Here is a 27,103-nt window from a genome sequence, read left to right on the forward strand (position 1 = left end):
TTGCAACCTGGGAGGAATGAAAGCTTGTGATCGTTTGGTGCCAATCCGCTGTCGCTCCATCATATCCCATTGTTATCCTGTGGATAACCTGTGGACCCTACCGGAGAAAAGCAGTTTCCTTCAAATGACAGCAAATGACTGAGGCTTCTGTTCCTGTCACACATTCACTGTTTGTGCAGACCATACATCTGTACCTTTAGGCAGTATGTATGCATTGTCTGAATCTCTTCTTCCCCATGTTTTTACACAGAGCTAAGGTCCGGGGGCAGACCTGCAAGAGTCTGGCACCAACACAGTTCTGCTAATCAGTGAGAGGCTGCTGGAAACTAAGAAGTTAAATGTTGTTGAAAATATACTTCAAGGAGTTTTAGCCTTGCAAAACAGAGCAACCATTTTTTAATCATGCAAAATTAAGAGCAACATAAACCTAATGACCTAAAGCTGTATTCATTTGCTACATACTTTATTCATTCACCACTATTAAGTTACTATACTGTACTATGTTAAAACAGAGCTAGCAGATTCAGATTATCTTAAAGTGAACAGTAGATCAAATGTAACTCAGGAATTAATGTTAATACTGAACTCCACATTTTAATTTCTGGGTTAATATTCTTGCTAAATGTTTTCACAGAATATAGCTTTCTTGACAAAAATAGCAATCATCCTTGGTCATTATGTGCTCTGGGATAGGCTCTCAGATTGTAATCAAGTCCATTATTTCGGAAGGCTCGTCTCAGAATCTCCAGGTTGAAGGTATCACTGTTGTTTGCAGGTTTTAATGTGAATTTATGAAGAAGAGCAGTGACGAAGAGGAAGATCTCCATGCGTGCCAGTCCTTCTCCTGGGCAGATCCTCTTTCCTGTAACAACACAATTTCTGTATGGTTATTCATATCCATCATATCAATCATTTCTTCCATTACCTATAGAATTTTAAATCGGAATGTCTCCTGCTATTATAATTATAGTACTTTTTCTTCCCCATACAGTCATTGATCTTTAATATATTCTGCTTTGGATTTTCCAAACCCCTAACATCTTGGTACATGCTGTCCTAGCTCTAACATCACAAATCAGGATGTCAACCTTAGTGGGGCAAATGAGTTGCGGACAAGTAGGTTTTGTGAACCTTATATTTAGCACTGCCCATTCTCCATATACACAGCTAAAAGCGAGCCAGAGGTGTCTGCATCTCCATCGCAATACCATTGGCAGCTGAATGTCTGCAACTATTGCCAATGGGGCCTTCTTGTGGCACCCTGTTAGAGTTGCCACAAATGTGTATTTAACTCTATTTTTAGACCCTCTGCAAACTTCAATTCTTTTATTGTGCCCCCTACCTCTACAAAATACTACCTCAGCCATTGACAGTCCTGCAGCAGTGGTAGGGTTAATGGGGCACCTCTGGGCTGCAGGCAGCACAAGGACACATTAATGGACAGTGACAGTGGCACCAGGGTCTGGCAGGAAGGGGAGACAGCACATGCTGAAGGAGCTGATAAAAAGGCCAATCTCCCTGACCTTTGGAGCAGTTGGAAGCAGCCATCTAAGGGCAATGGAGATAACTGTTGGAGGCAGGAGTGCTGCACAACGTGATGAGATGCAGTTTCAGCTCCCAGTGCCCAGAGTTGGTGATATGGAAACCGCAGCGCAGTGTGAGTACTTCTCAGTGACCTGCAGCTTTCGGTAACCTCAGCTGGTGGGAGCTGGATGGGGCAGAGCAGGGGCTGCATTCCCAGCAAACCCCAGCTGGAGAAGGGTGCCACAGTTCCCTGGCCCAAGTAGAGGCAGGACTGGAGGCGACTTCTATCCTTAAGGGCTCCATACACTACAGAGACATATCGGACCCTCAAGTCACATAAGATTTCCCTTGAACCACCCGGTAGCTTCCCGGGTGGCAGGATTGCATACAATACATCGTATGCGGTCCATTTGCATACGATGTATCGTATGCGATCTCAGCCATGCTTGTGTGGTCCGAGATATCTTTAGTGCAGCACTTCTAATCTAGGGTCTCCAATTTGGTGCTCACGGGACCGCGCATTGGATCGGATCAGAAGTAAAGCACACGCGATTTGCCCATTTTCATCAGATTTATTGGCCTGAAACATTGAAATCTGATGAAATCAGGCATTATTGTACTAGTGTATGAGGCCTTAAGACTGGCCACTGGGATGTGGAGAGAAGGCACTCGCTTGCTGCAGATGGGGAAAGCCACGGATGCAGGTTAAAAGGACATTTAGGGGCCCAGTTTTCAATGAGTGATAAAACTTATAGTAGAGGATAAAACTTGTTGTGTGTGATAAACGGTGTTCCAGCCAATCAGCTTCTAAATGTCACTTTTCAAGCACATGACAGGAGCTGAACATATGAAAGTTAGGAGCTGACTGGCTGGAGCACCATTAATCATACACAAGTTTTATCATTCACAACCAGTTTTTATCGCTCGTTGATAAATGAGCTCCCTAGTCAGTGCACAGCTATCAATTAAGGCCATCCTAACCATCGCACAACAGGTTGGTAGTTCTGCTTCCCTAACTACACGCTGAAAGCTCTTCCAGAGATAGCCAAGGAGAGGGAGAATGCTAGTAACGGGGTCAGAGACAGTTTATTTGCCTACATGTTTCTTAGTTTGAATACAGCAGACAAGTATAGCTTTGGGACATTAAGCTGCAGAAGTTCTTTTATAAGTGCAGTTTCAATTAGCAGCTCCTTTTAGAAAGCACACACTTCATCCAGAGACACATACCATTACTACACACTGACAGCTACAGTTTTTAAACCACAGTTAAAGGAGCATCAGCATTGCAAGGAGAATATTGATACAGTGCTCAGCTCTTCAGAGACCTGCAGTTTATACTTTATGTAGTTGTCACTGTTGCACAGATAAATAAGGAATTTGTCAGCTAAGGATAGATACTTTTGTTGCAGAAGTTATCTGGAGAGTTAAATAGTAACAATTCTGTCTGCCTGTAAGCTGAGAGCAGTAAAACATTTCTAATGGGCCCTACATACATGACGATCCGCCGCCGAGCTGCCCGACGGCGGATACGGCCGACGAGCGACCCGGCGGCGGGGGGGGGGGGGGGGCAGTGACGGGGGGAGTGAAGTTTCTTCACTCCCCCCGTCACGCGGCTCCATTGAAGTCCAGGCAAATATGGACGAGATCGTCCATATTGGCCTGCATGCACAGCCGACGGGGGACCAGCGATGAACGAGCGCGGGGCCGCGCATCGGCATGTGTGTAGGGACTATAAGCAAGGAGAGGAAGCCACAGTATTTGGAACAGAGCCAACCTGTCCCTGCAATACTTTACTTATATACTGTAATTGGTGTAAAGATTTTGAATTAGTAAAACTGGGCAATCTAAAGGACTTTGCTTGTTCTGAGTACTTCAACGAAAACTGGGGCCCCAGGATTGAAATTATTTAGACCTTAATGCTGAGGTTCTCAAATGCGGTCCTCAAGGCACCCCATTGGTCCAGGTTTTAGGTATATCCATTGGCGCAGCACAGATGGTTAAATCAAATTTACTGAGGTGCTAATTAAATTACCTTTGGCTAAACATGGATATACTTAAATCCCGGACCAATGGGGTGCCTTGAGGACCGCATTTGAGAGCCTGTGCCTTAGGGGGTCATTCTGACCTGATCGCACGTTGCAGTTTATCGCAGCGGTGCGATCTGGTCAGATCTGCGCATGCGCCGCAGTGCGCCGCAGTGCGCCGGCGCATGCCAGATGGCCGAAGGCCATCGGCAGCTACGATCGCCTCTGCCTGATTGACAGGAAGAGGCGGTCACATTCAGTCTGCAGGCGTGGCCGGACTGAATGGGGGGCGGGCCACAGCAGCTGCGTGATGTCACAGGCAGCCGCTGCGGGCTGGGGAGCGTTGAGTAGCTCCCGGCCAGCACGCTAAAGCTGCACTGGTTAGGAGCTACTCTTTAAGTGCAAAGGCATCGCTGCTGTGCATTGCCTTTGTACTTCTATGTGTGTGTGTGTGTGTGTGTGTGTGTGTGTGGGGGGGGGGGGGGCGGCACTGACATGCGGGGCGGGATAGCCCTGTGCTGGGCATCCCCCAGCATGTCAGTGTGAATGATCGTAGCTGTGCTAAATTTAGCACAGCTACGATCATCTCGGAATGACCCCCTTAATGCATTGTTTAGTGTAAAACAGTATTTGGATTGTATTAGTGTTTTGCACCTAAAAGGTCTTAGCATAACAAGTGTTTAGTATTAAACACCTAAGCTAAAGCTAAATGACTATTTTGTTGCTAAGCTTTCATTGCAATCTCCAATATATTAGCCCTGTGACTCTGCCTGCATTTCTAACGCTGGGCGGAGTCACAGTCACAGATCTTGGTGGATGCATGCAGGCCAGGAACAGTCCCCTCCCTCGGTCTGCCCATCCCCACCCAGTCCCCTCCCCATCTCCGCCCAGTCCCCTCTCTTCCCCCTCCCCGTACACTCCCTGCACCCTGGTGACAATGCAGCCGGTGACTGCTCAGCTGCCGCACAGTCCGGAGGAGAATGCCGCAGACGACCCCCACCCGCCGCACTCCCTCCCCCACCCATAGCACCCACATCTGCAGCCCACCAGCGGCACTCCCGCCCCTCCCCCCACCGGCGGCACACTCCCCTCCCCTAACCGGGGCAGTCCCGCCCCCTCCCCCACCCATTGCACCCACACCTGCAGCACCCCCTGCACCTCTCCTAGCCGCAACACTCTCGCCCCTCCCCCACCCGCAGCACACACCCCTCCCCCACCCACGGCACTCCCACCCCCTCCCCCACCCATAGCACCCACACCTGCAGCACCCCCTGCCCCTTCTCCCACTCACGGCACTCCCACCCCCTCGCCCACCCGCGGCACACGACCCTCCCCCACCCGCGGCACTCCCTCCCCAACCCGATGCACCCACACCAGCAGCACCCCCACCCGCGACACTCCCACCCCCTCCCCTGGCACATGCCCATCCCCCACCCGCGGAACTCCCGCCCCTCCCCAACCTGATGCACCCACACCTGCAGCACCCCCCACCCGCAGTACACGCTCCTCCCCCACCCACGGCACTCCCTCCCCCACCCATAGCACCCACACCTGCAGCACCCCCCGCCCCTCCCCAACCCGCGGCACCCCCCACCCCTCCCCCACCTGCAGCACTCACAGCACCGACCACATCCTTCACCCACCCACGGCACATGCCCCTCCCCCACCTGCGGCACTGCCGTCCCCTCCCCCACCCATAGCACCCACAAACCGCGGCACCCCCGTCCCCCCCACCCCACCCCCATACCCACCTCTCCCCCCGCTACACCCCTGCACCCTCCACCTCACCCGCCCCACCCTCACACCTCCCCCAACCACGGCACCCACAGTATCCACCACATCCGCCCCCCACCCGCGGCATCCACCACATCTGCCTCGCGCCCCCTCCCCCATCCGTACCCCCAACACCCGCAGCACCCCCTGCCCCTCCCCCACCCATGGCACTCCCGCCCCCACCTGCAGCACCCCCCACCCGCAGCACCCACCACATCCGTCCCCCACCCCCGGCACACGCCCCTCCCCCACCCGCGGCACTCCCGCCCCCTCCCATATCACCCACAACCCGCAAAACACCCCGCCCCTCCCCCACCCCCATACCCACCTCTCTCTCCCCCGCACTCTCCACCCCACCCGCACCTCCCTCACTCGCTGTACTCACAGCATCCACCACATCCGTCCCCCACCTGCTGCACATGCCCCTCCCCACCGGCAGCACCCACCACCCCTCCCCCACCCGCGGCACCCCCGCACCCACCTCTCCAACCCCGCTACACCCCCGCACCCTCCACCCCTCCCCCAACAGCATCCACCATGTCCGCCCCCCACCCGCGGCACATGCCCCCCTCCCACCTACAGCATCCACCTCATCCCCCTTCCACCCGCGGAACTCCCGCCCCTTCCCACACCCGCAGCACTCCCCACCCCCTCCCCTGCCCGCAGCTAATCCGGTCCCCCCCCCCCCCGCAGCCCCCACTCCCCCAACCACAGAACCTCCGGCCCCCTCCCCCACCCACATCATCTATAGACACCTTCCCCCATTCGTGGACCTACCACACCTCCCCCACCCGCAGCACCTCTGGACCACCTCCCACAGCACCTCCGGACCCCATCCACGGCTCCCCTGCAGCCACCCCTCCTCCACCCGCAGCACTTCTAGAACCTATCACCCAACCTCACCCCCCCTGCAACCCCACCTCCCCAAACACCCCCCCACTACATCGCCCCTCCCCCACGCACACCACCTCCAGACCCCCTCCTTCATCCACAGCCCCCCGCACACACCCCTCCCCCACCAACAGCATTTACACTCCCCTTCTGCACCCGCACCTCCCCCACCCGCAGCACCTCTAGACCCCCTCCCCCATCCGCGCCCCCTCCACACCTCGCCCACCCACAGCACCTCTGCACCCTTTCCGCCATCTGTGCCACTGCACCCACCCCTCCACCACCTGCAACACCTCTGGACCCCCTCCCGCACCCACCCCTCCACCACAAGTAGCACCTCGGACACCATCCGCAGCCGCTACAATTGATTCCCTGAATCGGGGTGATCAGCGCCACAAATAGGCACCTCCACCTCACTGAACCCACCCCCTTTCCAAACCCCCTCCCCACACACACACTGAACTTCTGTGAGTATAGTTGCTACCAATGGACATTGGATTAATAAAAAAAATTAATACTGTGGCCATTATGTGTCTAAGTGACACTGCTACCTGTGGCCACTGTACGTATAAACGCAGCTACTACCTGTGGCCATTGTGTCTACAACCAACTCTGCTACCTGTGGCCATTGTGTCTACAACCAACTCTGCTACCTGGGCAGGGCCGGTGCAAGGTTTATTGGCACCCTAGGCAAGACTTCAGACTACTCCCCCCCCCCCCCCCCCCACCCTCCTCTTTTATTTAATATTATTTTCTGTTCGGCGTTGAAGCATATATCAGCAGATCCCTCTGTTGTGCAATTGTATAAAAATATGTACACACTGGTGGTGCCTGTGCCTAACCCTAACCCTCCCTGCTTGGTGCCTAACCCTAACCCTCCCTTCCCCACTGCTTAACCCTACCCCTCCCTTCCCCCGCTGCCTAACCCTACCCCTCCCTTCCCCGCTGCCTAACCCTACCCCTCCCTTCCCCGCTGCCTATCCCTAACCCTCCCTTCCCCGCTGCCTAACCCTAACCCTCCCTTCCCTCCTACACCCTGCTGCCTAACCCTAACCCTCCTTTCCCCACTGCCTAACCCTAACCCTCCCCCACCAGTCCATAACCCAAACCTTCCCTGTGCTTTCCCCTAACCCTAAAACCCCTTCTTCACCCTAAACCTAACCTTCTAAACCTAAACCTAACGCCAGTGCGTCCCGCTATCAGGACGTTCAGGATGCCGGCTGTCAGTTGTCAGTATTGTGACGCTGGCATCCCATTCGGCATCGGTATGTTGACGCCGGGATGGTGTCCTTGTTCGGGATGCTGGTGTCGGTATAGCGACCGTCGGTATCCCGTCCGTTGGTTAGGTAACTGCTTCCTGCTGTCACCCATACACAGCTGTCACCCACTGTCACAAACACTCACCCACTGTCATGCATACACTGCAGTCACCCAATGTCACCCATACACAGCTGTCACCCACTGTCACAAACACTCACCCACTGTCATGCATACACTGCAGTCACCCAATGTCACCCATACACAGCTGTCACCCACTGTCACAAACACTCACCCACTGTCATGCATACACTGCAGTCACCCAATGTCACCCATACACAGCTGTCACCCACTGTCACAAACACTCACCCACTGTCATGCATACACTGCAGTCACCCAATGTCACCCATACACTGCAGTCACCCACTGTCACCCATACACTGCAGTCACCCAATGTCACCCATACACTGCAGTCACCCAATGTCACCCATACACAACAGTCACCCATACACTGCAGTCACCCACTGTCACCCATACACAGCAGTCACCCACTGTTACCCATACACTGCAGTCACCCAATGTCACCCATACACTGCAGTCACCCATACACTGCAGTCACCCACTGTCACCCATACACTGCAGTCACCCAATGTCACCCATACACAGCAGTCACCCATACACTGCAGTCACCCAATGTCACCCATACACAGCAGTCACCCACCGTTACCCATCCTCTTCACTCACCCAATGTCACCCATACACTGCAGTCACCCAATGTCACCCATACACAGCAGTCACCCACTGTCACCCATACACAGCAGTCACCCACTGTTACCCATACACTGCAGTCACCCAATGTCACCCATACACTGCAGTCACCCACTGTCACCCATACACTGCAGTCACCCATACACAGCAGTCACACACTGTTACCCATACACTGCAGTCACCCAATGTCACCCATACACTGCAGTCACCCATACACTGCAGTCACCCACTGTCACCCATACACTGCAGTCACCCAATGTCACCCATACACAGCAGTCACCCATACACTGCAGTCACCCAATGTCACCCATACACAGCAGTCACCCACCGCTACCCATACTCTGCACTCACCCAATGTCACCCATACACTGCAGTCACCCAATGTCACCCATACACTGCAGTCACCCAATGTCACCCATACACTGCACTCACCCAATGTCACCCATACACAGCAGTCAGCCATACACTGCAGTCACCCACTGTCACCCATACACAGCAGTCACCCACTGTCACCCATACACAGCAGTCACCCACTGTTACCCATACACTGCAGTCACCCAATGTCACCCATACACTGCAGTCACCCATACACTGCAGTCACCCACTGTCACCCATACACTGCAGTCACCCACTGTCACCCATACACTGCAGTCACCCAATGTCACCCATACACAGCAGTCACCCATACACTGCAGTCACCCAATGTCACCCATACACAGCAGTCACCCACCGTTACTTATACTCTGCACTCACCCAATGTCACCCATACACTGCAGTCACCCAATGTCACCCATACACTGCAGTCACCCAATGTCACCCATACACAGCAGTCACCCATACACAGCAGTCACCCATACACTGCAGTCACCCAATGTCACCCATACACAGCAGTCACCCACTGTTACCCATACACTGCAGTCACCCAATGTCACCCATACACTGCAGTCACCCACTGTCACCCATACACAGCAGTCACCCACTGTTACCCCTACACTGCAGTCACCCAATGTCACCCATACACTGCAGTCACCCATACACTGCAGTCACCCACTGTCACCCATACACTGCAGTCACCCAATGTCACCCATACACTGCAGTCACCCAATGTCACCCATACACTGCAGTCACCCAATGTCACCCATACACTGCAGTCACCCAATGTCACCCATACACTGCAGTCACCCAACGTCACCCATACACTGCAGTCACCCAATGTCACCCATACACAGCAGTCACCCATACACTGCAGTCACCCAATGTCACCCATACACTGCAGTCACCCAATGTCACCCATACACTGCAGTCACCCAACGTCACCCATACACTGCAGTCACCCAACATCACCCATACACTGCAGTCACCCACTGTCACCCATACACTGCAGTCACCCAATGTCACCCATACACAGCAGTCACCCATACACAGCAGTCACCCAATGTCACCCATACACTGCAGTCACCCAATGTCACCCATACACTGCAGTCACCCAATGTCACCCATACACTGCAGTCACCCAACGTCACCCATACACTGCAGTCACCCAACGTCACCCTTACACTGCAGTCACCCACTGTCACCCATACACTGCAGTCACCCAATGTCACCCATACACAGCAGTCACCCATACACTGCAGTCACCCAATGTCACCCATACACTGCAGTCACCCAATGTCACCCATACACAGCAGTCACCCAACGTCACCCATACACTGCAGTCACCCAACGTCACCCATACACTGCAGTCACCCACTGTCACCCATACACTGCAGTCACCCAATGTCACCCATACACAGCAGTCACCCATACACTGCAGTCACCCAATGTCACCCATACACAGCAGTCACCCACTGTCACCCATACACTGCAGTCACCCAATGTCACCCATGCACTGCAGTCACCCAATGTCACCCATACACTGCAGTCACCCAATGTCACCCATACACAGCAGTCACCCACTGTCACCCATACACAGCAGTCACCCACTGTCACCCATACACTGCAGTCACCCATACACTGAAGTCACCCACTGTCACCCATACACAGCTGTCACCCACTGTCAACCATACACAGCTGTCACCCACTGTCACACACTATCAGCCATACACATTTGTCACCCACTGTCACCCAATCTCTCACACACACACAAACAGTGCACCCAGTAGTGCTCACCTAACGCCACCTCACACTATGCAGCGGGCTGTGATGAGCACAGGCAGCAGATGTCATCCGCAGGGGTTATGTGCCCAGCTCTAGATCACTTGTGGTACAGTAGCTGCGGCTGGTGTGATGGCTGCTCAGTGGCTAGGAGAAGCTCTGCTCCACCCGTCAAGATCAGCCACTGCAGCAACAGCCGGAGGAGGGACAGGGAACTGCCGGCAGGGAGTGCACAGGGAGGATGTACCGCGTCTCAATGCTAATGTGTTCTAACTAAGAAGCGGGAAGTGTCTGACTCTCCTCAGCAGGCCAGGGGGCGGGCGCCACACAGGAACAATTCATTGAAGCGCACGGCATGTCAGCACTGGGGGCGGGACTCGAAGAGACCAATAGACTGCAGGTGGTGAGGTTAGTGATGGACGGACCCTCACCCCGGCCGCCCCCAGGCTAGCAAAATTTATTCTTTACAAAAAATGAATTTAACTGGAGCATGCCGCCCTCTAGTGGCCGGCGCCCATAGGCAGCTGCCTAAAGCTGCCTAATGGTGGCGCCGGCCCTGTACCTGGGGCCACTGTGTATATAAGCGGCTCTTCTACCAGTGGCCATTGTGTGTATAAGCGACACTGCTACCTGTGGCCATTGTGTGTATAAGCGACACTGCTACCTGTGGCCATTGTGTGTATAAGTGACACTGCTACCTGTGGCCATTGTGTGTATAAGTGACACTGCTACCTGTGGCCATTGTGTGCATAAGCGACACTGCTACCTGTGGCCATTGTGTGTATAAGTGGCCCTGCTACCTGTGGCCATTGTGTGTATAAGCGGCTCTGCTACCTATGGCCACTGTGTGTATAAGCGCCTCTGTTACCTATGGGAATTGGGTGTAGAAGTGGCACTGCTACCGGGGGCCATTGTGTGTATAAGCACCACTGCTACCTGTGGTCATTGTGTTTATAAACTGCTTTGCTACCTGTTGGCACATTGTGTATAAGTGTCTCTGCTACCTGTGGGCTCTGTGTGTATAAGCACCACTGCTACCTGTGGTCATTGTGTGTATAAACTGCTTTGCTACCTGTGGGCACTGTGTCTACAACCAACTCTGCTACCTGTGGCCATTGTGTCTACAACCAACTCTGCTACCTAGGGCCACTGTGTATATAAGCGGCTCTGCTACCAGTGGCCATTGTGTGTATAAGCGACACTGCTACCTGTGGCCATTGTGTGTATAAGCGACACTGCTACCTGTGGCCATTGTGTGTATAAGTGGCCCTGCTACCTGTGGCCATTGTGTGTATAAGCAGCTCTGCTACCTATGGCCACTGTGTGTATAAGCGCCTCTGTTACCTATGGGAATTGGGTGTAGAAGTGGCACTGCTACCGGGGGCCATTGTGTGTATAAGCACCACTGCTACCTGTGGTCATTGTGTGTATAAACTGCTTTGCTACCTGTTGGCACATTGTGTATAAGTGTCTCTGCTACCTGTGGGCTCTGTCTGTATAAGCGGCTCTGCTACCTGTGGGCACTGTGTGTATAAGCACCACTGCTACCTGTGGTCATTGTGTGTATAAACTGCTTTGCTACCTGTGGGCACTGTGTGTATAAGCGTCTCTGCTACCTGTGGGCACTGTGTGTATAAGCGGCTTTGCTACCTGTGGTATTGTGTGTATAAGCATTTCTGCTACCTGTGGGTTTTGTGTGTATAAGCTGCCCTGCTACCTCTGGCCAATGTGTGGATACGTGGCTCCGTTACCTGTGGCCACTGTGTGTATAAGCTGCGCTGCTACCTGTGGCCACTGTGTGTATACGCGGCTCTGCTACCTGTGGGTATTGTGTGTATAAGCGGCTCTGCTACCTGTGGGTATTGTGTGTATAAGCGGTTCTACCTGTGAGTATTGTGTGTATAAGCGGCTCTGCTACCTGTGGGTATTGTGTGTATAAGCTGCCCTGATACCTCTGGCCACTGTGTGGATACGTGGCTCCGTTACCTGTGGCCACTGTGTGTATAAGCTGCCCTGCTACCTGTGTCCATTGTGTGTATACGCGGCTCTGATACCTGTGGCCACTGTGTGTATAAGCTACGCTGCATACACTAGCAGTATATACTACACTATGTTATTCATTGTGCCCTGCGGCCACTCTTCACACCCTCACAAAGGGCTACGCCCTCTTGACAATCGCACACCCTTCCCCCTTGCAATATTTACCCACTAGCATAAACTTTTTTGCAGGTAATACTCCATATAATAACAATTATAGCACAGCTGAAGCCCGTACAGGGGTTAACGGGTCGTAGCCTCTTGCAACGGTATTTTCTGACTAACACCTACCCTCTCTTTATCCTCTCCCTACCACCCTGCCTCTCCCTATCCTTTACCGATCGCACAGCGTTTCTGTACATTCCCTTTCTCCTCCCTACGCCCCTCTGTCTTTTCTCAACCAGATACCATTTCTGTATGCCCTCTATACTGCCCTGCATTTCTGGATCTGTTATCTACCGGCCTGCGTATGTTCAAAGGCGCACAGGGGTTAACGTGGCGTAGCCCCAAATGACGATGTGAAGAGCGCCCGTAGGGCGCGATGAATCACCTAGTATGTATTTATTTGTGCTGAGACTTCTTACAGCCAGAGCAGACTATCAAGCCGAGTTCCAGCCGAATACATTTTATACCATTATCTTGAGTCAGAATTGTTAATGCAATCTGTTTGTATGTGATGAACTGCCAGTTGAACCCCCTGTTCAGACAACGGTAAGAAATACGGGGAGAAATAAAATCACACACTCATCTCTACTTATCTGAGTGTCACATTCTCACATCAGAGGGAATTCAATTGGGAGCAAGGTTTATTGAGGTAGAAAAACCTTTGCATACCCTGCATCCAATTTAGTGTGTGTAGGATTTCTCCCGGAGATGTGTGCTGAGCAAGATTGGGCATGATGTCACTGGCACCCCTACACACAGAGCGATGTGTTCTTAATTTCTAAGCAATCTAGTCATATTGCTTAGAAAATTAAGTGAACATCGCTCTGTGTGTACCTCCCTGTCGAAAGGGTGGCACAGAGCTTAAAATGGCCAGTGGATACTTGGGCTGGTAAGCTTGCCCCCTATCTTACCAGTGAGGCTCAGAAAGCATATGCTAAGCTATTCTCTGCTGATGCAAAAAAAATATGACTTAGTTAAAAGTACCATTCTAGCCCAGACAAGTCTCACTACTTCTGTGAAAGCACAGCGCTTCCATGAAAGGGCCCAATTACCAGGGGTCCTAATCAGGGACGTGTGGTGAAGTAAATGGCTGTGGAGGAACTGGTTAGTACCAGAGGCAGATTTGCACACAATATATGAACACAAGGGTTCTTGTGGACATTATAGACAAATTCAGTATGATTTACCTGCAGACAGGATGCTGGCTGTCAATATCCCGACAGCGGTGGGGCGATCGCTAAGAGTCCCCTTGTGGGCTCACTGCATTTGCCAGGCTGTGGGCTTGGCAGCTCGCTGTGCTTGCCACAGGATCTATTCCCACTCTATGGGTGTCATGGACACCCATGAGTGGGAATAGTTCTGTTGCGCAAGGATTCTGGCTAGCGGCATTGTTGGCTGTCGGGATTCCGGCATCGGTATCCTAACCACTGGGATCCCAACAGCTGGCAAATTAAACGCATCCCTTATACACAGGTGCAGCCGTATATACCACTGGAAATTTGGTGAGTTTTGATCAGAAATGTGCAGAAAAAGTAGGCTGGGGAGTCACTGCTTTACCTGCCATACACATTTACTCCAGGGTTCTGACTATAAAAATGATCAGTGTATATACTGTTGTTGACCAGTGTATATGAACCCTTGGGTGGAATATGCAGCGCTGGGTCTTGCATGCTGATCCTCAGAATTAAGAGGAATTAATCATAGTATTGGAGCAGAATGAGATTGCAGGAAATATGATAAAATTACCAGAAAAGAAACCAGGGAATGTGCCATTTAAGATGGCACCCCAGTGGCATGTGACCCCGTATGTCACTTCTCCTCAAGAAAACAGCTGGAGATGCCAGGGTCATTTGCTATGCGTTGAGAGCCAGGTCATATAAGGCAGTACTCTCCTAGAAAAGCAGAGCATATGGAGTGTGAGGTTACCCGTTAATGTGGGAAACTTTGTTACTAACTGGCCGGGAGCTCCCAGCTATTATAAACTGAGGGAGTGAGCAGACCCTGATCTCAGAGGCTGTCCTGCCCAGGGCAGTGAAAAAAGTGCATGGGTTTGTTGAAGTACTCTGCATTCATGGGTCCACAGTAAACTTCCCCCAGGTCCATGTGTCAAAGTCAGAAAAATATCATGATGCACACTACCATATTTGCACCTCATGCGTGTCCCCGCTGCGCGTGCCCACGCTCTCCCGTGCGTACGCATACCCGCTGGTGCGTGCACCCGCAGGCGCACGGTATGCGCATTTACGGTAGAGTTTGTGTGCGCCTAGCGGGCGACTCGATCGTTACATATTTTAACCATATAATGTATTTTGTAGATTATGGTCCCTTTGATAGAATCTGAAAGTTTAGTTAATGTAGCATGTTCATGAACAAAGAGATCCCTCTTTGTTTGATACGAAGGGTCAGACAAGGGTTATACAGTGGAGTTTAGTATCCATCGGAAGAGTATTTAATTAGCAATATTCCGGTGTTGGTTTGAAGCGAATTAATCGCTTGTGCGAATAGTTATGGACATAAGTAGTTTATGGACTTTTACTATTCTTTGCACTTACTTATCCATGCGGCGGGAAACCTAGTTTCCCACCCACCTGAGCAGTTGGAAATAGTCACAGCCCACCTGTATGAATCAACCTATGACCTTTTGTTATAATGCGAAGACGAATTCCTGTGTCCAATGAACAATAAGAATATAGGGACCATTGTACTGTATTGTGTGCAGTGTATATAAGGGTCACCGTCCCCAGGCCAGCCAGTACTCTCTCTTCAACAGTTATCGCTGATAATTGGAGGACTGGATTCCGGTTGCGCCTGCGTGTGTTCCCCGTATGGTATGTTTCTCTGTTGCCACTTTGTTACCCGTATGTTGTTAGCCATTCACACTTAGACTATGTAGTTGTAATGCGATCGTTCTCTATTGTGTATATTACTGTCTAGATGCTCTGTTAGAATTATATGTTAGTTTGTAGCGTATGACTTGTGAACTGTTTCTCTTTTCGTAATAACTTAAGACTCTTGTATTTAGTAAAAGGTGTTGGACCCTTAACACGGTATTGTGTGTTCATTATATTGCAAGGGGTAATAGGAGCGTCTCAATCGCTCAAACAGCTTTAGTATTTATAAGGTTAAACAGCGTTATATCGCTACAGTGTTTTAGCACAAGGTTTACAGCATAAGAATATCCTTTCTGTGTGTTACATACAAGGTTTACTGATTGTCATCTTGTGAGCGTTTGCGCCGCTCGTGATCTCCTCGTGGTCTCGAGCGACCGCTACTCTGTTAGCGTATCATTACGGTAGTCGGCAGCCTATAGCGTGCTCGCCTCTACGCAAGTGAACGTGCCGCTCGTGCGTCTCATCCACGGCTGAACGTCTGTGACGTATAGTGCGTACCCTTACGGTATATCATACGCCCATTGCGTATTAGTCTCTTACTCATACGGTATAGGTTATTAGGTAATCAATATCAGCTTTCTCAATTGGGGGCTCATCCGTCCTCCACACATCCATCCGCACTAGCTAAAACAGACTTTATCTGTCAGCAAAGGGCGGGAACGCAGTATCCTTTCGTATCCGTATTGGTGGTGAGGGATACAGTAGTGCTGGCTAGATAAGCGTCTGTTTTGCTACGCTGTAGGAGTGCTGGGGTGGAATCCGGAACCGGAGGTAAGAACAATACGCTATTATTTTTTTTAAAAACTGTTTATTTCTGCTTTTTGCATACGCACACACGCACGCACGCACACATCTACATTGTTGCAGCTCACTTTCTTGTTGCCATTAGAAATTGATTATTAGATACGTGCTGAGGAATTTAGTGCTATTTAGTTAAAATTACAAAGGAAAATTGTTAAGGGTATAAGTGTAAAGGACACACACACAGCATAGCAAATACTGTGTGGTGTACGGTAAGCGATTTCTGTTGAATATTGTTTACATTGATAGAAACGTGTTGATTGTGTCGCTGTGGGCGTATCTGCACTTTGTGCATAAGGGTCTCGGACAACGTGCGAAAGCACGTACGTGACGCAAAGACATACGCACGTGGCGTGTTTTACGCAATGGAGCGTACGCATACGCCCATTGAGACTCAAATCACACAATAACCTTGTTTAGGGTGGGCGGTATAGTATAGCCACCTGATAAATAGCACACGGTTGTTCAGTTCAGTTTTTCAAAAAGTATTAGCTAAAAGAAAACCTTTTTCTACTGCAAACCCAGGGATTGGACCCCTACCTGTATGAAAGGAATTTCTGTACAGAAAGTTTAAAAGTATATATGATTGAATAGGAGTGAGTGTGGAACTTAAGGTATTATTTTTTGTGAACCCACAAATCGGGATCCCGTCGGAGACCACATCAGGTGAGTGGACACTTGGTGGCGTGGGACAGGCTTGCCCGCGTTAACATTGTATAAAGTAAAGGAGCAAGTAGTTTCCGCAGACAAAAGGACTGCGAGGTATTTAAGCGCAGCCCCGGGGGTTTTGCGTAGCACCCATATAGTCAAGGTAAAGCTCCGGCTGAAGGTTTCGCAGCCTAAACAACCGATTCTGTGGGTCGTAAGGCGGATAAGTAATAGTTACTTATACGCAGTGCGACTGTACCGCACGTAATTGTGTGCATTAGTTTGTTACCTTGATACCCATTAACAATTTACTGTGGGATCATAAACGCTATTTGTACATTCTAACGTGATTTGTGTAGGTGTTTGTTATTTTAAGGGAGTTTCACTGTTCACTCAGGAAATCTCTAACAACCAATATTTGCTGGGGAGGGTAGCATACTCCCACACGCCCCAGTAAATAGAGGTTACCGGAAAGCAGAAGTGAGTGAAAGCACTGGTTAAACTTTCACCGTCGCCTTACCGCGGGCAAATTTGGTCTGTTTGTAAGAATTAGCTAAGACAGCAATAACTACAAATGATGGGGGCCAGTTGTTCAAAGAAGGGACGTCCAACAAGGGTTCACGTTGGTGGTTGCTGGCCCAAAGGGTCCGCACGGTATATAATGTGTGAAAAATACGGATCTCACACACAGGTATTATGCAACGAGTGGGAACGTATGACAGAGGATGATGGAGAACAGTTTCCCCGGGTAGGCAGTCTGAACCCTGAGGTATTGCAGAATCTAAGAAAAAGGATAGGTCTAATAAAATCTGCAAAGCAGAGGATTAGACATTATGATTGTTTACTGATATGGCAACAGGAAAGTGAAATACAACAGGAACTAGCTCAAAAAGCAAATTCCCATCCTGGTAGAAATCTAATAGCAACGGCACCACCACCATATATATCAGGGGACAAAGTGGCTGCAGAGAATGACATGCGGGTGTGCGATAAGGGTGCACTTAATCAATGTATTAATAATGACAAAATTAAGATAAAAGTAAATGCAAATGTTGATACTAACGCTAACCCATGCAAGTTGTATCCTATGTTAAACTTCCCCCAGGAATACGACCAAGAAGATGAGCCCACTACGATTTCAGCTCTCTCTCTAGCGGCCACCATAAGCGATACTCCAGTAGGCACCGCCCAACCAGCAAGGGGGGCATCAAAATCCCATTGCTCAGGGACAGGTGAGGTTGTGTCTACAGGTAAGTACGGCACTGTACAATATGCTGAAACTAGTGCACCTCACACTGAAGAATCAAACCAGAGTGAAGTAGTCCAGATTAACCCTGTTAGAGTAATAGCGGTCCCCAATGGTAAGACTGACACAAATGGAGCCACACCCATTAGAAATATTGCTATGCACTGTCCCTGGTCACGAGCAGAATTAAGAACAATTTTGTCTGAATTTCCTGATCCCAGGAAAGATTTAGCCGCATGCCAAAGGTTCATTAAGGACCTAGGAAATTCCACTGAACCAAACAACAAAGATTGGAGAACACTACTGCGGGCATGTCTGCCCTCTAGTATTGACCCTATCAAGTTTATAGCTGACTGTAAACTAGATCAGGAGGTTCCCCTTACGGATGCATATAGACAAGAAAATGTAACCAGAATCAATCTGCAGTTGGGAATATATTTCCCAGCTGTAGTAAAATGGAACAAAATATTCTCCATTAAACAAATGGAAAGGGAAACTGCCCCCGATTATTTCCACAGAGCATTAAAGGAAATGGCTAAATACACTGGGATCATGGACATTGAGGCAAATATACACCATAGAGAGGTAGCGGTGTCAGTACTGATGGACGGTTTAAAGGAGGTATTAAGGAGTAGGGTGCAAACTACTCAACCTAACTGGAGAGGTATGTCGGTGGCCGCCTTAAGAGAGACTGCTGTTGGGCACGACAGGAATATTACAAGACACAGGGAGTCACAGAGTGATAAACTGATGGCAATAAGTATCCAGGCCCTAACAACAAGGCCGCCTCAGTCCAGATCACAGATCCCTGGTGGTAAGCCGTATGTGGTAAAATGTTACAATTGTAGCAAGGAAGGACATTTTGCACGTAACTGTACTAATAACTCACATAATGCACATAAAAACCCTAGACAACGACAGGACATACGAAATTGGGATCAGGGACCGCAGAGACGGGGTTATGAGCCACATGCAGGGGAAACAAGAAGGTATCCCCCAAAAAGAGACTGGCAAGTCTCTGATAATACCCATTCACCCCCTCCACAGGTGATAGCTGCAACTGCAATGCAGGGGGGTCACCATACTCAATAGGGGTGTGGCCACACCTGTAATCTGCAGCCAGTAAAATTGATTGCGAGTCTTGGGAGTGAACCCGAGGTCATAATCGATGTAGCTGGTAAATCTCTAAATTTCCTTGTAGATACGGGGGCGGCCAAGTCAGTGATAAATTCGACCGTGGGCATGAGAACCACTGGTAAAACAATTCCAGCCATAGGAGTAACAGGAGTAGTACGTCAATACCCTTTAAGCAAACCAACAGAGGTTACGATAGGGCCTCTGCATACCAAGCATTCTTTTCTGCTGGCTGCATCGGCTGCGACTAATCTCTTAGGGAGAGATTTACTGTGCAAAATGGGATGCGTCATATATTGTACTCCTGAAGGTGTGTTCTTGGACATACCCGAAAACCACGCTCAGGTAGCGCAAGATATGTTAGACTCCCCAACAAGATTAATGTCACACACTGTGGTTGCAAATAGGTGTCCGGCCAAGGTAGAAGAAATGATTTCCCAGATACCGGAGTCACTTTGGACCAAGGACGGACAAGACACTGGATTAATGGCAAATGTAGCCCCAGTAGTTGTGCTAGTAAAAGATGGTAGGATAGCTCCAAAAATCCCACAGTACCCTCTGAAGCCAGAGGTGGAGTTAGGAGTTTACCCTGTAATAGAGCGCTTGCTACAACAGGGCATTCTGGTAAGGACGTCCAGCACTGCCAATAGCCCCATTTTCCCTGTTAAAAAGAGTGGGGGGAGGGGTTACAGATTAGTGCAGGATCTAAGAGGGGTCAACAAAATAGTTGAGAGTCAATTCCCCGTAGTGCCAAATCCAGCTGTCATCCTTATGCAGATCCCTCCCACTGCGAAATATTTCACTGTTATTGACCTCTGCTCCGCTTTCTTCTCGGTACCTCTGCACCCTGACAGCCAATATTTGTTTGCATTTACATACAGAGGAGTCCAATACACATGGACTCGATTACCACAAGGTTTCATAGACAGTCCAAGTATATTTTCCCAGGCTTTGCATGATTGTTTACAGTCTTTCCAACCAGAGAGTGGATCAGTATTGATACAGTATGTGGATGATTTACTACTGTGTTCAGATTCATTGGAAGCGTCCCTGAAGGATACGAAACAGCTCCTGTTTCATCTTTCAGACACAGTACACAAGGTTTCCAAAGACAAGTTGCAATTATGCCAAACTAAAGTAAAATATTTAGGACACTGTCTAACACAAGGACTGAGACACCTGACCGCTGAGAGAATCCAAGCAATTAGAGACATGACTCTGCCACAGACCCAGCAACAGATCAGAACGTTTTTAGGAATGTGTGGGTATTGCCGTAACTGGATCCCAGGGTTTTCCATTCTAGCATTACCTTTGCAGGAGATGGTCTCATCAAACAAACCTGATCGGATTTCGCATTCAGACGAATCCGAGATGGCATTTGAGAGACTTAAACAGTGCCTAACGCAGGCGCCAGCATTAGGTATGCCAGACTATGGGAAACCCTTTTAGCTGTACGGAACAGAAAGTGCTGGTTGCGCGGCAGGCGTCCTAACCCAAAAGCACGGTGATGCCAGCAGGCCGGTAGCATACTACAGCGCTCAGCTAGATACGGTAGCGCGATCCCTCCCCACATGCTTGCGAAGCGTTGCTGCGATAGCATTGCTAGTAACGAAAAGCGAAGATGTAGTGCTAGGTCACAACCTCACAATTCATACACCACATGCAGTGTCAGCCTTGCTAAATTCTGCCCAAACCAGGCACGTCTCATCAGCACGGTTTACAAGATGGGAATTGGCACTAATGGCCCCCGTAAACATCACCATAAGGAGATGCAGTGCATTAAATCCTGCAACATATCTCCCAGGTGTGCCTGGACAGGCACAAAGGGTGGAGGACGAGAGTGATGGGGAAGGAGGATTTAATACAAAGGAGGACACACATGATTGTATGGAATATTTGACCCAAAATTTCACGGCAAGGCCTGACATCAGTGACAACCCACTGGAAGATGTAGATCTTACTTTCTACACTGACGGTAGTTGTCACCGACAGTCGGACTCGGGAGACTTGTGTACTGGATACGCAGTCGTAGATGACCAAGGCACCATAGAAGCAGAACCACTAGGCCCACCTCACTCAGCCCAGGTTGCTGAACTGGTTGCCCTAACCAGAGCATGTGAATTGGCTAAGGGCAAGTCAGCCAATATCTACACCGATTATAGATACGCCTTCGGGGTAGTCCATGATTTCGGAGCCCTATGGCGCCTCATAAATTTCATGACGACAGCTGGTACACCGATAGCGCATGCAGCTCACATCAAAAGGCTTCTAACAGCGATACAGGAACCCGACAGAGTGGCTGTTATCAAGTGTAAAGCACACACATATAGCCAGGACCCAGTATCACTTGGTAACAGCCGAGCAGACGAAGCTGCTAAGCTAGCAGCTGGTACCCCTAGACAGACAGACACCACACAACTGATGGTATTTAATACCATCAACACACAGAAGTTGTGTGAAATGCAAAATTTGTGTTCCACACAGGAAAAGGCAGTCTGGAAGGCAAAAGGATATGGCCAGGAGTCCTCAGGACTCTGGACAGATGGACAAGGTAAACCAGTGGCCCCCAGAGCATATCTTCCATGTTTAGCTGAAGCAGCACACGGGCTGACTCATCTGGGCAAGGAGGGAATGTGCAAGTTGGTAAGAGCATATTGGTGCGCCCCAGGATTTTAATCCCATGCAGGTAAGAGAGCAATGTCATGCCTTACCTGTTTAAGGAAGAATATCGGAAAGGCAATACCAACAGAACCATCTCATATCCCACCTACAGGCGGCCCTTTTCAGGTAATACAGATTGACTTTATACAATTACCCCCTTGTCGAAATTTGAAGTATGTACTTGTTTGTATAGATGTATTCTCAAATTGGGTCGAAGCATTTCCTGCGGCCACAAATACCGCTATGTTTACTGCTAAGAAAATTGTGCAGGAATTTGTATGTAGATACGGTATCCCTAGAATAATTGAAAGTGATAGGGGTACCCATTTTACAGGTGATGCCTTTCAAGGAATGTGTAAGTTGATGGGAATTGATAGTAAGCTGCACACTCCATACCGCCCCCAGGCGAGTGCGAAGGTGGAAAGAGTGAACAGCACTATTAAAAATAAACTGAGTAAAGTTATGGCAGAAACAGGATTGACATGGCCAGAAGCTTTACCCATTGTACTGTACAGCATCAGAACCACTCCCAGGTCCCCTCTTAATCTGTCCCCCTTTGAAATCTTGTTTGGTCGACAACCGCATGTTATGATTAACCCTCAGGATGATTTGAAGTGTAACAATGAAGTGACTGTAAAATACCTGGTTAACATGAGTAAACAGCTAAGGAATCAAAATGATAATTTGAAGTTGATGATTCCAGATTTGCCAGATAGTAATTGTCATGACATTGAACCTGGGGATTATGTAATGATAAGGAATTTTCTACGCTCAGTTTGCCTTATTGACAGATGGGAAGGACCATACCAAGTCTTATTGACTAGCACTACAGCATTGAAGGTTGCCGAGAGAGAGACTTGGGTTCATTCGTCCCATTGTAAGAAGGTTGCTGATCCAGAGAGGTCCCGTGATAAAGAACAGACGGTAGAGGTTGTATCACTAGAGTGTCTGTTCGGGGAAGATTGAGACAACACCTGAGCGTAGAGGATAATAAGACCTGAAGCTTGTCGAGCCAGATTTCTTTCTCCCTTTTATTGTTTTTCTCCACTTCCCATCCCATCTCCCTAAAAATTTTTTTTTTCCCACTTCTCATTCTTCTCCGTTTCCTCCTATAAGATGGACTTGCCCCAAGAGACTGTGATCCGGATTTTCCTGTTGACCATGATGTTGACCAGAGCAGTCTGTTCCGGCGAGAGTACCATGGAGGTCGAGAGAGGTTCTGGAATGGGTTCTGATGACAAAGATGGAGGCGTAGTTTTCCAAGAACAACTTAATCAACAAGTAAAGGCGAGTATCAGAAAACGATCCGATAGCATTGACAATAGAAGGAATTGTGAAGGATTGTTAGCTGAAGAAAACTGTATCTGTAGGCTCTGTGACAATGTAGTTGAGGATGGGTGCATCAAGAAATGTCAGTCCAGTTTTAATATCCACATGGACCGGCATCCATTGAGTGACTATCACTCCTTAGTGGGTAATGTGTTAAATCAGACAGATTGTTGGGTATGCTCTCAAGTACCTCAAGGCCATAGCAAATCAGGATTAGTACCATTCCCTTTAACGGTAGGGGAGGTACTTGAGCTAAAGGGTGGGAGACCGGTGGACAGGAGGTTTAATATCTCCAGTCCTCCTAGTTTGAAGCTCCACCAATATCATGTGGATAGATCCCTAGTATGTTTTAACATTTCCAATCCCCGAAAGCCGGGAAATTGGGAAGTGTCATGGAATAACCAAACCATGACCTTTTCATACAGAGCCGATAGAATGCCAACAGATACAGAGCTTATACGCCACATAGCCGGTAGGGAAAAATCTTTCCGATATAGGTATACCCTAGGAAATAGGATCATGAGAGTTGGAGAGGTATCACCAGGATACTGTGCACATATCATACAAACAGATACGTGTACTAGACAGATGGGAGAATTAGGGTTAGGAGATTTCACATGGAAGATGTGTAATATGGTTATGTCCTACTCCGTCCCATATGTTCTCCCCGATGATGCATATTTCATATGCGGGAGGAAGGCGTATAAGTGGCTTGCCCCAAACTCTGAAGGATTGTGTTATATTGGAAAAGTACTGCCTGAGGTAATGACTGTATCACATACCAAAATGAAAGATATACACCGTGGTGCCCAAGCTCCTTATACTCACACTCATTATGAGCACGTCGTTAAAAGGCAACTGACAGAAAGGACAGAGCACCCGGCCTCTGATCTGATCCATGAATCCTCCGGGATTCAGGTTCTACTTGCGTTAGATTTCACTCGCACCGCTAGAGGAGTGCTGAACTATAGATATATATCTGCGCTTGCAAATTTATTAGACAATATCACAGAAATGTATGACGACACTTTTAGATATACCGGAAGAGAGCTCCAAGCTTATAAAACAGAACTGGTTCAGCATAGGATGGTTCTTAATTATCTCACGGCAGTGACAGGTGGATATTGTGTCACACTGGCAACGCAGTACGGCGTGAAATGCTGCACTTATATTACGAATAGCACCGAGGACCCGGTCGAGGTCATAGACCAAAAGATGGACGATATTCTCCAATTAAAGTGGGAATTTCGCAGGAGACACAATCTCACCCTTGCTGCTGTGGGTAATGAGCTGACTGGTTGGGTGTCATGGTTGAACCCGCGAAATTGGTTCTCTGGTTTAGGAGAATGGGCTCAAGGAGTCATAATGGATGTAGGGAAGTTTCTTCTATGTATCTTAGGTGTTGTCATATCGATTGGCTTGATATTTAGATGCGGTCAGGCTTTAACGAAGTGCAAACGGAGTACCAGGGTAATGAGTCTAAGGAGTGAGGAAATTGTAATTCCAATGGATTTGATCTATGACCCAACGATAGAGACAATGATGTGATGAAAATGTGAATCTACGGTCCGTTTCTTTCACCTGTTTCTCCTTTTTCTCCAAGATAAAAAGACCCGCTTGGAAGAGGAATTTGATGACCTTATATACAGACAACAAATGGATTAAAGAAGAAGTTTGACAACCTTGTACACAAACAACAGATGGACTATGCCATAGACCCCCAGTTTCCCTAGAAATTTTAAATTTACGCTAGCCCAACTTTTTTTGTAAGTCTATGGACATTGACAAGGCTTTTTGCATACCGTTAATAGCAAAAGCCCAAAGGAGACTTCAGACAAGACTTCAGACAAGACTTCAGACAAGACCTCAATCGGCAAATGTATATTAAACTCACATAGTTTATCAATGCATTTACCATAAGTGTTCTTTATCTTCATCTCTACAACCTTCAGGTAACAACACACATAGTCGATAGGGAATACAGGCACAGATATCAGCATTCACATATTCCCCCATTCATGTATCATCAACTAAAATGTGCTCCCCCATTTTTGTTGCAACCAAAAGCCGAAAAGAGCTCGGTAAAGTTTGACAGCCCATCCACAGACCCGTACCACGGGATAAGAAGGAATTCAAATGTATACTTACAATACCTCGAAGCTTGATTTAAGACACGTACGGCACGATGATACATGACCCCCCAAACATGGATTTATACACACATGCTTCTGCTATCTCACTAGGTCATACCCTTTTCTCACCTTCTCCTCTCCTCCCCTACCCAACCATAGAAATATTAACACATGACATATATTTTTCTCTTTTTGAAATGTTTTAGGAAGTGGCAGTTATTGGTGACTGCCAAAGGGTGGACTGTCAAAGTCAGAAAAATATCATGATGCACACTACCATATTTGCACCTCATGCGTGTCCCCGCTGCGCGTGCCCACGCTCTCCCGTGCGTACGCATACCCGCTGGTGCGTGCACCCGCAGGCGCACGGTAAGCGCATTTACGGTAGAGTTTGTGTGCGCCTAGCGGGCGACTCGATCGTTACATATTTTAACCATATAATGTATTTTGTAGATTATGTTCCCTTTGATATAATCTGAAAGTTTAGTTAATGTAGCATGTTCATGAACAAAGAGATCCCTCTTTGTTTGATACGAAGGGTCAGACAAGGGTTATACAGTGGAGTTTAGTATCCATCGGAAGAGTATTTAATTAGCAATATTCCGGTGTTGGTTTGAAGCGAATTAATCGCTTGTGCGAATAGTTATGGACATAAGAAGTTTATGGACTTTTACTATTCTTTGCACTTACTTATCCATGCGGCGGGAAACCTAGTTTCCCACCCACCTGAGCAGTTGGAAATAGTCACAGCCCACCTGTATGAATCAACCTATGACCTTTTGTTATAATGCGAAGACGAATTCCTGTGTCCAATGAACAATAAGAATATAGGGACCATTGTACTGTATTGTGTGCAGTGTATATAAGGGTCACCGTCCCCAGGCCAGCCAGTACTCTCTCTTCAACAGTTATCGCTGATAATTGGAGGACTGGATTCCGGTTGCGCCTGCGTGTGTTCCCCGTATGGTATGTTTCTCTGTTGCCACTTTGTTACCCGTATGTTGTTAGCCATTCACACTTAGACTATGTAGTTGTAATGCGATCGTTCTCTATTGTGTATATTACTGTCTAGATGCTCTGTTAGAATTATATGTTAGTTTGTAGCGTATGACTTGTGAACTGTTTCTCTTTTCGTAATAACTTAAGACTCTTGTATTTAGTAAAAGGTGTTGGACCCTTAACACGGTATTGTGTGTTCATTATATTGCAAGGGGTAATAGGAGCGTCTCAATCGCTCGAACAGCTTTAGTATTTATAAGGTTAAACAGCGTTATATCGCTACAGTGTTTTAGCACAAGGTTTACAGCATAAGAATATCCTTTCTGTGTGTTACATACAAGGTTTACTGATTGTCATCTTGTGAGCGTTTGCGCCGCTCGTGATCTCCTCGTGGTCTCGAGCGTCCGCTACTCTGTTAGCGTATCATTACGGTAGTCGGCAGCCTATAGCGTGCTCGCCTCTACGCAAGTGAACGTGCCGCTCGTGCGTCTCATCCACGGCTGAACGTCTGTGACGTATAGTGCGTACCCTTACGGTATATCATACGCCCATTGCGTATTAGTCTCTTACTCATACGGTATAGGTTATTAGGTAATCAATATCAGCTTTCTCACATGTGAGCCTCACCATAAAGGGGCACACTTATGAGGTGGTCACCATGTTGGTCCT

The 27,103-nt window shown here is 48.8% G+C and overlaps 1 protein-coding gene across 1 annotated transcript in view; it reads right to left on the minus strand.

Moving 5' to 3' along the window:
* Positions 1-390: 390 nt before the first annotated feature.
* LOC135056666 (cytochrome P450 2G1-like) overlaps positions 391-27,103 on the minus strand; it is a 161,897-nt gene continuing 135,184 nt past the window's right edge. The window contains exon 9 of the mRNA XM_063962109.1: positions 391-862. Coding sequence (XP_063818179.1) covers positions 663-862 — 200 coding nt within the window. The 3' untranslated portion in view covers positions 391-662. The remainder of the gene's footprint in view (positions 863-27,103) is intronic.

This window comes from Pseudophryne corroboree, chromosome 3, assembly GCF_028390025.1.
Source record: "Pseudophryne corroboree isolate aPseCor3 chromosome 3, aPseCor3.hap2, whole genome shotgun sequence".
NCBI classification, from domain to species: domain Eukaryota; kingdom Metazoa; phylum Chordata; class Amphibia; order Anura; family Myobatrachidae; genus Pseudophryne; species Pseudophryne corroboree.